Genomic DNA, 14,304 nt, shown 5'->3' with positions numbered 1-14,304 from the left:
ATTAGATCACATCGTTTATAATAGGAAGTGAAATTAAGCATTATTAAGGATTTCATGCACTGTTAGGCATCCTGAACCGAATTCCATTGTTGCTTACACTTTGAAGAGATTATTTGTGCAATCCCCAGTGATTTCAACACAGAATTGCCAATATGTTTCTGAAATAAAGATACTGAACTTGAAGCTGGAAGTTTCATGATTGCCTTTGCATGTTGGTCTTATTAAAACTTACATTCTCTTAAGCTTCTTGTACTGGGTGAAAGCTCCAGGGGGAATGATTTTGATGAGGTTTTGTTCCAAACGTCTGAAAACAAACAAAGCAATATACATGTTAACTACACAGCTACAGGATCGGGAATCACATTAAACATGACAGCAAATTTTGTATAAATATAAAAACAAATTTATGTTTATGCAAGACACTTTTTTTCTTTTGAAATCCACCAAATGGAGAAAACACTGAGAAAATAACTTAGAAAATAAACCAATCTCTTTGATTACACTAAATTGGTACAGGAAAAAAGCCTCAGGTTAGAGAAACTGCACCTTTAAGTCTTGTGGAATTAATAAATAACAGTATGTATATTTGAAAGTTAAGGTAGAAAATAAAAAATGCAGATGCTTTCCTTGACTAGGTGTTGTAAACAGAACGTAGCCACCTGAACTAAAAGCTAGGCTATGTTGTGACAGTTTAATAAGCAGATTAATAATATTATCAGAACAATTCAAGGAGCAAGAACCTGTGGGAACATGCTAAAAAACAAAGTAGATTCACTGCAAGATGAATTCGGGTTTTTAAGAGGAAAGGGGGAGAAACTTTATGTTAAAGCAGTACAAAAAAGAACAGTATCTTCCTATTTTAACTACCAAATGTTGAAGGTTTTCTAAAATATGGTCTGGACTACATGAAAATGCTGCTGTTTTTATTTCTAAGATTTGGGTTGAAAGAGGTATTCTTTATGAAGTATCATAAATGCACGTCTCACTAACATAAAATGTAAGCAGCTTTAAGATACCACATACAGTAACCACTAAGATTAATTTCTCTTCCTTCCCAGAAGTACTTTCAATTGTCAGCAAGTTCCCCAAATTCCTGCTAAAAGGAATAACTTCTCCTCAGATGAACTCTAAGTGTTCATCTCAATTAGAAATGTAAAAGTAGATTCCCATAAAATAAATTCCAATGACCACGACAGCTAAAATTCTACAGAGTTGGAACTGAGAGTAAAATGTGATTTTTCCTTGCTCTTACTTATTATTCAAATGTTGTGTATTTTTTCCCCAAAGTGCCATAAAAAAGAAAGAGTTTAAATAGTAAAAAATCTGTGGTTGGAAATGGAATTGAAATACAAAAACATACTGCAATGATGGAATGAAGCACTCTAGTCATTTGGAGTTGCTGCAGCATTGCAGAGGGGAGAAAAAAAATTTTAGAACCAGGCATGGAGATGAAATGAAATGGGAGAAGGGAGAAATAAATCAAGGTTTGGGAATAATGCAGAGAAAATGTGTAAGGCCCATCAGCTCTCTATTGCACAGGGTATCCTTCTGGTGATCCACAGACAAGAGAAAAAATCCCCTTGAAAATAAGATGATTTGCTAGCACAGTTGTACTCTAAGAAGCTATTTAAGTGTCAAATATTGTGATATTTGCACAGTCAACTTGTACAGCCAACGTGCATGCCCTCTTTTATTTCTGTAGCAGTCTATCTTAAAGGTTGTGATCAGAGTTAATTCTACTCCTTGTTTTGTGATCTGAATTAGTGTCTGAGATTTCCCTTCCAGTTGGTCTAAATATAACACGCTTCATTTCTGGCAAGTCCACAGTGAAATGCAAATTGCTGCAAGCTCCAGCACACCACTATTGTTGGGTGTTTGTCACCAGAATTAGCAGTACACATACTCTTCCCATAAAGGCTTTTTGTCAGCCTGCCAGTTGGGTGTTTCACTCCTCCCAAGTATTTCTGTGCAGACACTTCGAGGAACAAAAGAGGGCCGTGCCTGCCCAATTCCCTGGCCCTGGGGATGGAAACTGGGGGATCGCACCTCCTGCACACAGGCACAGCAGTCCTTGCAGGGAAACTCAAATAAAAAGATGGGGGGCAGGGGGAGGAACACGTCCTTTTTTATAATGACTTAAAATTCCAAGGAAATTTTAGTGATTTAAGGGTGGAAATACACACAGAATTTTCCTCTTGTAGGGTGAAAAAAATACAAAATTGGAATAGCCACATGTCCCAAGTAATTAAAACAAACAAACAAACAAACAAAACCACAGAAATTTCCAGAAAAGGTGGAGAGGAAGACAAAAACAGGAGTTCTTTGAGAGAGCTGCCTTCTGAAGCTACTGCTGAACTCTTCACCCATTCCTACAGGGTTTAGAGCAGATGGTCTGTACAGAAATAGATGGACAAGGCTGGTGTCATCTGCTGCTGCAGTTTCACCTCAGACCTTACATTTTTGAATCTCTCTGTAAACGAAGCACTAAAGACTACACAGCAGCCATCCTGCTCAGTGCACTACATCTTGCAGATCCTACCAGGGAAGCACAGGCAGCACCACAGGCTCTCATCAGGATGTGTTTGCTGGTGGGCTCCAACTTGGGCACAAAATAGAGCCAATCCTGGAGCATTAAATAAGTGCTTGTGCTGCATTAAATACGCTGCATTAAACAAGCACGTGTTTTAATTATAGATTGGCAGGCATAGCCTGAAAAACACAATGCACTTACACAACTAAAATAGCAGAAAACACATTGTTTGGATTAATAGTTTGTGCTTTCACCTCATCTGAGCTCGTAAATGACATGTCAAGGACAGCAGAGGATTAAAAATCTCAAGAAACACTAGGTTCTGCCAGAAGGGGTGTTGGCAATTTCAGGGTGATGAAGGCTTAATTATAAAACAGTGTTGTTCAAGACATAATGGGAAACTGCTGTTAGAGGTGCCATCTTTGAAACAAAGTGAAAAACATAGTCCTTACCTATGTTGGCATTTTTTCCTCCAAAAATTGAACAGCTAATCTAAATTTTACCTCCACATTTTATTTCAGAGAAAATTACCTGTTTTACCTAGAACATGATCTTTGGAAAAATGTGCTTTTCATGGTCCATCCTTGCATACTATGTAGTGCTGTCATACACTATAAAACCATCTGTGCTAGTGCAAAGCAGCATCAGGGAGTTCATTTTTGGGGGGTATTATCAGAATATACCATAAAATAATTTTACAACACATTTGAGAAACGTGTACAAGACACACAGCCCTAAAAGGGTAAATTTTCATAATTTAAACTACTACTCCCTGCATTTAAGATTTCTTACAACTCGAGAAAATTTCCCTTGATTCTTCTCTGGTATTTCATACTTGGATCTGCTCACAAGACTCGACAAGTAGAATTCACGACACTGATACAATAAATTGGCCCTGTTCAAACTCCCAGCAGCTTTTGTTCCTCCGTTCAGTTCCCAGTTTCCCTGTGCCATGTCTCCTGCTGCCAGCTGAGTGCTGAGATGAATTGAAGCGTGTCTCCCCCCTCCTGACACCCAGTAACGCTCTGTCTGCCTCTCCAAGCTTTATTTTAGTGTCTTTGACAACAACATCAAAGGACAAGAACAATTTCCTTTCTATTCTCTAATATATCATCAAGAGATTGGAAAGTATGAGGGCCCAACAGATTCAGATACATTTTTCTTGTAACAACATGATGTTAGACAGGGTAAAGTCCTCCCTCTTCCCACTCTCTTTAAATGACTTTGCAGCAATGACAGCAAAAAGTAAACATATCAAAGAAAAAAAAATCCAAAACAAACACGGGGAAACCATGCAGTTAAAGATGAAAAACTATCCCAGAGGAAAGAATAAGCACTCAAATTCCCATGCTAATCCATCTCAGAGTTCACTGAGGTGCAAATCTTTTCATCACCTCCTCACGTGGTGCCTGTAACTGCTCAGCCCAGGATGGCGAAACACAAAGGATAAAAAAAACTCTGCTTAACGTGGGCTGAGCAGAGCCAGCTCACACTCAGGAGAGACCAAGCCATTTGTCTTGAAGAGTGATTCCCCCTGCAGAGTGGGGGAGACAGACGTATTAATTTGGGCCTTAACTATCTCCCTTTCTTTGAGGGAAAGAAAGAATTTGTTATTTGGGTCTCTAATGGAGCGGTTTGCCAGCAATTTTCCCATTTCAAACACCGTCTCAGCTGCTAATGTGTAATGTTTTGTCAAGCTTACCTACCCATAACATAGACAAATCACTACCTTGGAGAAAAAGAGAGAGGGAGTGAAGCATCAGTACTGATAATTCTCAGCTGTCAGATGAATAGAGCCTACAAATGAGACAGCCACGCTCTATTAGCGGTGCCACCGAGCTCCTGCCTGAGACGTGTCACAAATGTCCCCCTGCATTGGGCGGCCACTGCCTTCCCTGCTGGGAGACAGAAAACGAGTGGATGAGCCAGACTGCTCCCAGGGATGGGGCTCTTTGGGGTTTGCATCGCTCAGGTAGCCAAGAACCAAAGCAAGCTCTGAGAGAGTCAAAGCGTAAGTTCAGGTGAGTGTGCAGCAGGAACCTGTAGCACACTCCTGCCCGGCAGGACACCCACAACCTGCATGGAGGTTGTTGGGAAGGACAAACCCCTCCCTTTTCCTCTTATTTTCCCCTGCCCTATAAGCAGGGATCTGCAGGGACTGTCTAGGGGAAACAAGGAGTGTGTGCATCCAGCACAGTGACAGAGCCCAGGGCTGGGGAGAAACGTTTTTATTAGGAAGGAGGAAATTTCCAGAGCACTCAACAGTCACGAGAGACTTTTCCTCCCTGTCAAGGACTAAAAACAACTGGATTAAAAAAACCTGCTTGGACCATTATTTCACCTTTATCTCATACTTTGTGCTTTGTATCTTATCATATATTTTTGACTCTGATGAAGGAAAGCCCACAGATGTATTTTCAGTATTTAAGATGAATAAGTCACACTTAAAATCTGATCATCTTATTACAAATATGAGCCAGATCTGGTCCCTGCCCTGATGCCTTTCTTGCCTCTTCCTTTGAAAGACAAGCTTTATTCCTACCATGCACAACAGGTTTGGCCAGCTGCACTGAAGTATTTACCCAAAGACAGCCCTGGATCAGAGACACCCTTGCTGGGAAAGAAGGAAGGAATCCTGCCCTGCAGTTACAGTCAGAACCTGTGGCTCGTTCAGCAGCAAAACATGCAGAAGCCACAGCTGTCACTCCTCAAACCCCAGAATAGGGCACTGCTCTGCAAGGCAAAAACCCTGCAGTCCTGCTGCTTCAGAAAGTGTTTATGGACCCACATCCCAAGGAACAGCCTTTTGTGTGTCTCACCCCTCAGTTCTAAAGTAGAAAATGAAGACCTTTAGGATGGCAGGACATTCAGCATTTTAAATGTCTGTGCTTACTGCTTGTTTCAACAGAGTTAAAGCCTTCAGCCTCTGCCACAGCCAGAGATTCTACCACCACTGTAAAACCTCTAAACACATATGGTCCTCCTAGTGCTGCCTTTCATCACAGAACCTGGATGACTTCCAAATAAAATTAATAATTTGCATTATAGATCCCTCTCATTGAGTCTGCCTTAGGAACTGGAGAGCTGAGAGCCAGTAAACCATCCACCTATATTAATACAAGGTGACAACTAGAGTTTCCCTTCATATATTCAGTTTGGTGCTGATTTTCAGAGTCTGGCTGTCAAGCTCCTGCTATAGTTCTAGACAGGGCTGCTTATTAACAGCTCACCTGAGGGCAGATATTCAACAGACAAAATTCTACCAACAATGAACTGAGTTGTCAACTAAATCTACCCAGGAACTTACACAGATAATTCTGCTCACCAGAAGACATCTTTCAGAATGAAACCAGATGTTTTGATATGTTCCCTGCTCATCTGAAAGTAGTGCTAGTGATATTGGATCTTCTAACACGCCCCAGTGAATCTAGTTTCAGCTGTCACAACTGTGTAACTGAGTATTTGGTCAGGTATCAGCTGGTAAATGCTGAATTTGTAATGGCAGCTGCACTATGAATCCATCAGCTCTGTTATAGCACGTTAATCTTGCATTAAGTGCAGTACAGACAAACAGGAAGACATCAGAGAAATCCTTAGACTGGTATTTTGCAAAACACTTTCTGACATCACAGCAATGTCCCTCTAACCACATAAACACCAGAATGCAGCATTATACTGCCAAACCTCAAGGTTTCTCCATCTACCACTGTGACACTCCACATCCCCCCGGTCGGAATTTTTGGTCCTTCTCACAGCCTCTCGTTGTTATACCCCCTGCCAGTCTCATTCATGTATTTTCCTTGCTTCATCCCTGGAGTGAGGGTGCAGGGCCTCACCCAGCACCTGCCACTGCAATGCCACCACTGCAGGAACTGCTCTGGGTTGTGCCCAGCTGTAAACCCAGGGACTCCAGTTGAGCTCCCCAGAGCCACCACCAGTGAGGATCTTAAAGGTTTAACAGAAGCTGTTTTGGGGTAGAATACAACATAATGCCTCCCTGTTCCCATCTCAGCAGACTTTGTTGGGTCACTGGACTTGGGATCAGGGTTTACAGGAAGAATTTTACCTGTATACAGGCTGTGAACACAAATCCAAGACACAGAGTCCTTAGGTTGGAGAAATTTGGGAATTTCCAGCTCCCTGCTGCTGAAATGCAGCCCAGTCACAGACCTCATTCAACCAGCACACAAGAGTTCATGTGTGTGTGTCTTTCCAAGATGTTGTGGTCTAGCAAACAGCAGCAACAGGGATCCCACTCCTGGATTTTTGTGACATCCCATTGTTCCAGTTCAGACCAAGAGATTCCAGTTCAGAAGGCTCCAAAGAGACCATCCCACAGAGATGAAGTTCTTGTGTTCAACAACAGAGCATCTGCTCTGAGCCTGACTCAGCCTTAGACCTTTGCTGAGCACTTTCTGTTGTTATTTTTTTTTAAAACTGGATTTTTTTGGAGGGGGGGTTGTTTTGGTTTGGGGGGTTTTTTTTCCTTTTTTTTTTTTTTTTCTGAAGCTTTAAGTCATATCTGGGAGAAAGATGGTTTCTACAGGGCCTATGGGAAAGCAATCACTCACCTATGGCTACATTTCCTGAATGTAAAGCAGCAGGAATGGTTTTTAACAAACCAGACTCAGAATGTTTGTGTTCCTGAGAACAAGTTTTTGCTCTGTGAGGTTCCAGAAAGACTAACCCCGTAACACATCCCATTATTATTTCATTAGTGCTGGAGTAGGTCAGTCCCAACCACCCTCTATTGGCTTCCAATTACTTCAAGAAAATTCCAGCCCAGACCACTCTCCAAATTTTGTCACAGTGCTATCCCTAGCTCAGGGATTTGAGGATTTCAACTTGGTTTGCAAGATATTTGTCAAGTTGTAACACAAAAATATACTTTTAGACTTGTTGGAAATGGAAGAAAAAAAAAAAGTAATTGTTTAATCTCTAATCTAATTTACTTTTAAGAGCTCCATACATTCTGTAACATTTATTTTTATTACACTTTTACAAATACTGACAAAAAAAAAGGCAGAACACCAGAAATTAGTAGAAAAATTAAATAGCTTTCTGGTAGTTGAAATTCTGCCACCTGTAATACTTTGTCAACAAAACAGATTATGGCATTTGACTATAAACTTTCCTCAAATACTTCCTTCTTTTCCTAATTTTTTAAGCAAAATAAACAGGAGAACACATGTAAGCCAAAAGACAATTAGTGTTTCATCCAGTAAAAAAAATCTGATTAGTATATTTTGTGTCAAAGTGAAGATTTTATGTTCCCTATTTTATTTTCTGTGATTGCTTCTCCCCTTCATAATTGGCTTTAAGGATGTATATACTCATTATACATTACAATCTCCTTGTTTTGCTTAGCAACACAGGAGCTTTGCAGTGAAATTTGTATTAGATAAAAGATATGTGCCTTTTTGGTTATACCGTTCATTTTTATTAATAATTATTAATTTATGTTCCTGTTGGACTGAAGAGATGCCTCTGGGGAAAAGAGAACACACACACACAAAAGATAAATACCCAAAAATAAACCCAAACCAAAAAACCAAGACAAGTTCAAACCTACAAACCTTGTAAGTTTACTCCTACACAGCTTGGCTGAGTAAATTAACCTGTACATAACCTTTTTTTAGAAGAAATCTCACAATTATAAAGAGTAGTGAAGAGGGTAACAAATGATACAGCCAAAAGGGACATTATCATGTGTATGAAATCTAGATTTATCAAAATAAAAACATCTTGTGTCTACAGATGACATTAGATACACTTAATTTTAGAAATGAAACAAAAGATGTAAGAAATAAGTCCTGCCTTGATCTTGCAGCAGAAACTCCCTGCTGTTACTGCCTGTTTCTAAAACATAGGTTTCTGTTTTCCTTAATCACTCTCAGCACAGAATATACCTTTATTCTTATCATTTTTCGTATATTTGTTTCTCCACTGACTCTCAATCTAAAATATTTTGTTATTTCTTTATTATTTTTCTGTCTTGATCTCACAGAATATTTCCTACATATTTCTTGGCCCGACAACAGAAACCTCTATTGAATGCAAGGAGTGAGTGACACAGTTTTCCTGGTGAGATCCAGAAAATAGTAGTCAAGTTTGACATGTGAAGCTGTCCAGAGCCAATTTACAGCAGTGAATGAAAATCATATTATATGATTCAACTACAGGAGCCAACCTGATTCCCCAGCCAGAGAACTTGCCACCAGTGGCAATTATGGAACATTTACTACAGTGTTCAAAAATACTGTGCTGGCTTCAGCTGCAGTATTTACTGGAAGCCTGGGAAAATTATTATAATTTTCTTTTAGGAGGAAGAAATGCAAAACTGTCATTCCTTTATCCACGAAGTTTATGGTTTCTACACACTTATATTCCTGATAAAAGAAAAAAATCCTGCCTTTAAGAAGCTGAGAACTTCACAGTTAGTGAAGTTAGTTAATAAACATGAAAATGTTGTGGAGCAGTTAATTTTATATAAAAAGAAATAATCTTACTATAATAAATAGTTACCAGTGCTCAACCTTTTCATAATAGCTTTTCTGATTTTATTTTAATTGGTGGAAAATTCACTTTGAATATACCAATAGTTTAAGTGTTCATCACCTTCCTCAAATCACGAAAGCTTCATAAAGGTTCCTGGCTCTCCTGAAATACACACTCCTACAGGTATTAAAGAACAGAGAAGGGAATTTCTTCCTGAGACAATCTTGGAAACAACAATTAGAGCAAACCTGTCTGTCTACAGGTCTGTCTGAAACACTGCCCAGCACAGTGGTACCCTCGTCACCCAAATCTCTATTAAATTTGTCAGGAAAGCATTCATTACAGTTAGAACAAGTAGAACATCACATTTTAAAGTGATTGCCTTGCAGACAATTAGGTTTGTGCTCATTTTGCCAGAACCATTAGGAAACCAACAGTTAAGCACATCAGATCCTTCCTGTGTGCTCAAACCCCAGATTTTTTCCCAAGTGTAGGAGTTAGACACCAAAGCCACGCACTGCTCACACCCACAAAAATATCAGTCACCAACTCAGCTACCAGGAGTGAGAATGATAAACTAAACCAACGCAGAACAAGGGACTAAAACTGACCTTAAGCCAAACCTAGGTGCTGGGGGGAAGGCTGCCATCCTGGTTTACTCTGCTCAGCTGTCAGATGGAGCTGTGGTTGTTCTCTCACCAGACACAGTGCCTAAGCAGCACTTTTCCTTGAGGGACTGACAGCCTCTTTACTCTGTCTGGAGCAATTACATCAGCACTTAACCAAACAGTCCTCGTGTGTGATTCAGACACATCCTATCCAGCATTACCCTTGCCTTATATAATTACATTTCTCTTAATCTCACCAGGCAGAGAGTATGGTACAGGTTAAGTAACAGTAATAAAGCAAATTTGATATGAGAAAGCCCAAGTTTGATCTAAGATCACTTTCAAGGTCTAAGGATATACTGTAGATTGTGGAGTTTGATTTGTAAGTCTGCAGACTTACAAATTGAGACTTGGCTTTCCAGAGTAATTAGCGTTGCACAGCTCAGTGTGTTCACAGCACAGCTCCTATTGACTCTTGCTGCAGCTGTGAGTCCTCAGCACTAGTGAATGTCTCAGCTGAGTCAGCCACAGCCCGAGGATTACATCACTAGTGACCACCCAGGAAAAGTCTGTGCAAGTCCCTTGCCCAGAATCAATTAATAAAACCCCTGGCAAGAAGAGACAACACAGTTCTCTGAACACCATTCATGAGATCATCTTCCCCACAGTCCCCATTTTACATTTTCCTGTTTCTGCAACAAGCAAACAGACCCTATATGCACAGGTTGCCTCACTGTACATCCATGATACATCCCTAGACAGCAAGGAATCAATCCAGGCTTTTAACAGCAACGTGAGACTATGCTGTTGTTAGAGTGAATACCACAATAAATGTATACAAAAGGTCCGAATGAAGACTGCAGCTAAAAACATTAATTTTGTAATTTTCTGATTTTTCTTTTACTTTTAAAAAATATATTTAATTAAAATATAATTTAATATTTAATTTATAACCAAAAGCCGAAACAACTAATTCTACCACAAGGAAACTTAGGTGTAACAAAAGTATGAGACCTAGACCTCTACAGTGCTGCCTAAAACTGGAACAGCAGCAGTGAAAGCAGGAAATCTCTGTGTAGAGTTTAAACAGTTAATCTCTGCCTAGATAGTCACTAGTGCACAGGGACAGACACACAAATTGTTGTTGGGTTTCCCAAGTACATGGTGACAAAGCAGGAAGGCTCTGGAAGATACATGTGCTTTCTGGTGGGAAGAGACTCCTTGGCTCCATCTTTACCTGCATCACTCTGTCCTGGCCACAAACCCTGCCCAACCCCAATGTCCCAGCTCTCCTGTCACATCCCGACAGCCCACCCTGTGCCCCAGACTCACTGACAGCAATCTCAGGCCTTATCATCAAATATTTCTCACCTTCTCAGACTCACAGCACTTTGCTCAACCTATCTTGATTTCCTTTGTTCCCAGTCCTTCTCCTCCATGTGTTTGGTTGTTTCCTGATTTGAGTTCAGCCTTCTTTTCCCAAGAGTTTCCATACTAGCCCAGCTAGTTTTTATTCTTTCAAGCATCTCAACCACAATCCAGCCTTTAGTATCAGCAATTAAATCAGTCCTCCTTTTAAACATTAAGATCCTTCAGATAAGCAGTGCCCAGTGCTAGTGGTCACTGCTCTGGTACCTTCAGGTATCTCAGCACCAGCACCCCTGAGACGAGTAAGGAGCAGGAGGGCCAGGTTTTGGGGGGCTGTGCCCTGCTTTCACTCAGAAGGGTCTTGCACTAACTATTATAAAGCACAAAGGCAGGAGTGGTAGTCCCTGCATTACTGTTTTAGAGTGTACAAAGTTCTCAGACAAAAGCTGTTCAGAATTCATATCCTAAAATACAGCCTCGCTTGAGGTGATAAATAAAGAATGAGTAGACTGGTCTGAGATAGACAAATAGCATGAAAACTTCATTCTAAAGAAGGGGCAGAGGGAAAGTGTGGCCAGAGGGGGAAAAAATTAATAGGGAGTTACTGATCCCTCTCCAGTACTAGGAGGCATCAAACAGACCTGGCAGGCAGGATGTTGAAGGAAATACTATTTGAAACAGTACAGTGCCCCACACCTGGGCATGTAGGAAAGCTGTCCTTTCCCTGGCATAAACCCAGCAGTGCCAGAGCTTGGACCCATCCAGTCCATGTCCTGAGCCAACAGCAGCCCAAACCACGCACTGAGGGAAAGCCACACTTGTTGCCCTCCGGTTTGTCACAACATCCTTCCGAGTTCCCACAAGCTGCAGGGCAGTGACTCTTGCAGGCACAGCTGGGAGCTCAGGGTTTAACAAGTCTCTGCTACAGCCTTGGCTCTGCTGCCTCCATGGGCTGAGCTGTCACTCAGTCTGACAGGAGCTGGCTGCAAGGTTGCAATGAAGTCTGAGCAGAAAATCAGATTCTTTGGAGGCTGTCTCCTACCAGTTGGTCATCCCTCCTTCCCTATACCTCTGCAAGGTCAAGTCCATTCTGCATTCACTCTAAGCTCCCTATTTACCTTGCATGCACCCTTTCTAAATAAATGCAACTTCTCCTTTCATTGTAGATGCTGTTTAAATGTAGTGAAATGACTATATTGTTCATTTCCAACAAACCACCAAGCCATATTTGTTTTAGTATTTCTTTGTCAGTATATGCCTCCAGGTGCTTAATGACTTTTGTTTTCATCCAAGTATTCATGCAAAACTTTTGTCTGCTTATTCTCATGTGTTTCTCTATAACATGCACTGTTCATTTCTCCTCTGAAAAGCACAAGAGAACCACTTTGTAAGCAGAGAATCTTTCATAGCGTTCAGCACACAGTCTGTATTCCTCAGCTTCAATTTCTTGTAACTCATTTTTCCTCAGTCAATTTGGCTGCTGATGTCAGCTCCCCACTGAACACAAAGCTTTATGAAAAAATGAATTGCATTCTGTACATTCTTGCTACCTACTTTATGAAATTATGAAAAAGCAAGTCTGCGATAGAGATTTCTGGCTTTCCTAAATTTTTTATTTCATAATAAACATTCTTGACATGAAGATCTTCACCTCGAGAAAAAGGGGTAATAGAGTAACACAACAGACCTCTAAGTTATATGTAGCAGAGGTCAGCAGCAAGGGAAAATTAGTGTTATATGATGCTTGATTTATGCCCCATGACAAGTGCGTTACCTGTTTTGTGGCAGGGTTTTATCAACAAAAACAATTTTAGGACTTGTTGGCAGCTTTGTCAGAGAAGTTTCTGCCTACCCATGCTAATGAAGAAAGGTAGGAAGGCTGAATAAAAGATCTTTAATTAATACTGAAACGGAGTGAAATGTAGGTCACTTTTAATAACTGTGTTAGAGCAACAGCTCTGTGTTTCACTATTGTAGAACAGTTTGTCAGTCAAGGGTTCTTGTCAGACACAGTTTGGCTCATAAAGAAATACTGAGTTAAAGGGAAATACAAGAACTAGTTGAATTCAATGCTCCTTGGGGTTGGATATTGGGACCAGCACTGTGTAACATCTCTGCTGACATGGGCAGTGGGATTGAGTGCATCCTCAGCAGGTTTGCCAAAAGCACCAAGATGGCAAACGTGGTGTTGTGGTTGACCCACTGGAGGGAAGGGATGCCATCCAGAGGGACCTGGATAGGCTGGAGAGGTCGGTCCGTGCAAACCTCATGGCCAAGAGCAAGGCCCTGCACCGGGGTCAGGGCAATCCTAAGCACACAAACACAAGGCTGAGTGGAGAATGGATTGAGAGCAGCCCTGAGGAGAAGGACTGTGGGTGTTGGTTGTGAAGGAGCTCAGCATGACCCAGCAGTGAGTGCCTGCAGCTCAGAGCCACCCACACCCTGCACCGCATCCAAAGCAGCACGACCGGCAGGTTGAAGGAAGGGATGGATTCTGGCCCCCTGCTCCACCCTTGTGGGACTCCCACCTGGAGTGCCACGTTCAGCTCATGGGCCCATGGGGTAAAAAGGACAGGGAGCTCCTGTTGGAGTGAGTCCAGAGGACAATGAGAGGTCTGGAGCCCCTCTGCTCTGGAGCCAGGCTGGGAAAGCTGGGGGGTTTCACCCGGAGACAAGAAGGCTCCGAGGAGATCTGAGAGCCACTTCCAGGGCCTAAAGGGGCTCCAGGAGAGCTGGAGAGGGAGTTGGGACAAGGGTCTGGAGTGACAGGACAAGGGGGAATGGCTTGAAACTGCCAGAGGGCAGGGTTAGATGGGATATTAGGAAAAAGTTCTTCCCTGTGAGGGTGGTGAGGCCCTGGCACAGGTTGCCCAGAGAAGCTGTGGCTGCCCCATCCCTGGAAGTGTCCAAGGCCAGGTTAGATGGGGTTTGGAGCAACCTGGGCTAGTGGAAGGTGTCCCTGCCTATGGCAGAGGGGTAGAATGAGATGGTATTTAGGATCCCTTCCTTAATATTCTATGATCCTATGAATTTATTCTTTATTGTAGTGAATTTTGCTATGTAGCAGTACATCTACAGCAACAAGAGATGGATGAGTCCGGTGACTACCCAATATTTGAGTTCATACAGTATAGACTGTAAAAGCTGGCTGGATGTCAGAAAACTCTGTGTGACAAGCACCTAAATAGGAAAAGAATTGATCTGCATTCCCTATGGACTAACCAAAAGCAAACTGGTTTAATGTAACAGTATTTCAAGACCACAGTAGCATGAAGTCATGGACACAAAAATAGAAGATTC

At 41.6% G+C, this 14,304-nt stretch overlaps 1 protein-coding gene across 2 annotated transcripts in view; it reads right to left on the bottom strand.

Annotated features, from left to right (window-relative positions):
* SLIT3 (slit guidance ligand 3) overlaps positions 1 to 14,304 on the bottom strand; it is a 477,403-nt gene that overhangs the window by 154,971 nt on the left and 308,128 nt on the right. For both annotated transcript variants that reach the window (XM_027643335.1, XM_027643336.1), the window contains one exon: positions 233 to 304. In XM_027643335.1, the coding sequence (XP_027499136.1) occupies positions 233 to 304 (72 nt within the window). The remainder of the gene's footprint in view (positions 1 to 232; positions 305 to 14,304) is intronic.

This window comes from Corapipo altera, unplaced genomic scaffold (genome assembly GCF_003945725.1).
Source record: "Corapipo altera isolate COAL_440 unplaced genomic scaffold, ASM394572v1 75, whole genome shotgun sequence".
NCBI lineage: Eukaryota > Metazoa > Chordata > Aves > Passeriformes > Pipridae > Corapipo > Corapipo altera.
The sequence above is the reverse complement of the archived record's forward strand: the minus strand, read 5'-3'. Positions and strand labels throughout refer to the sequence as shown.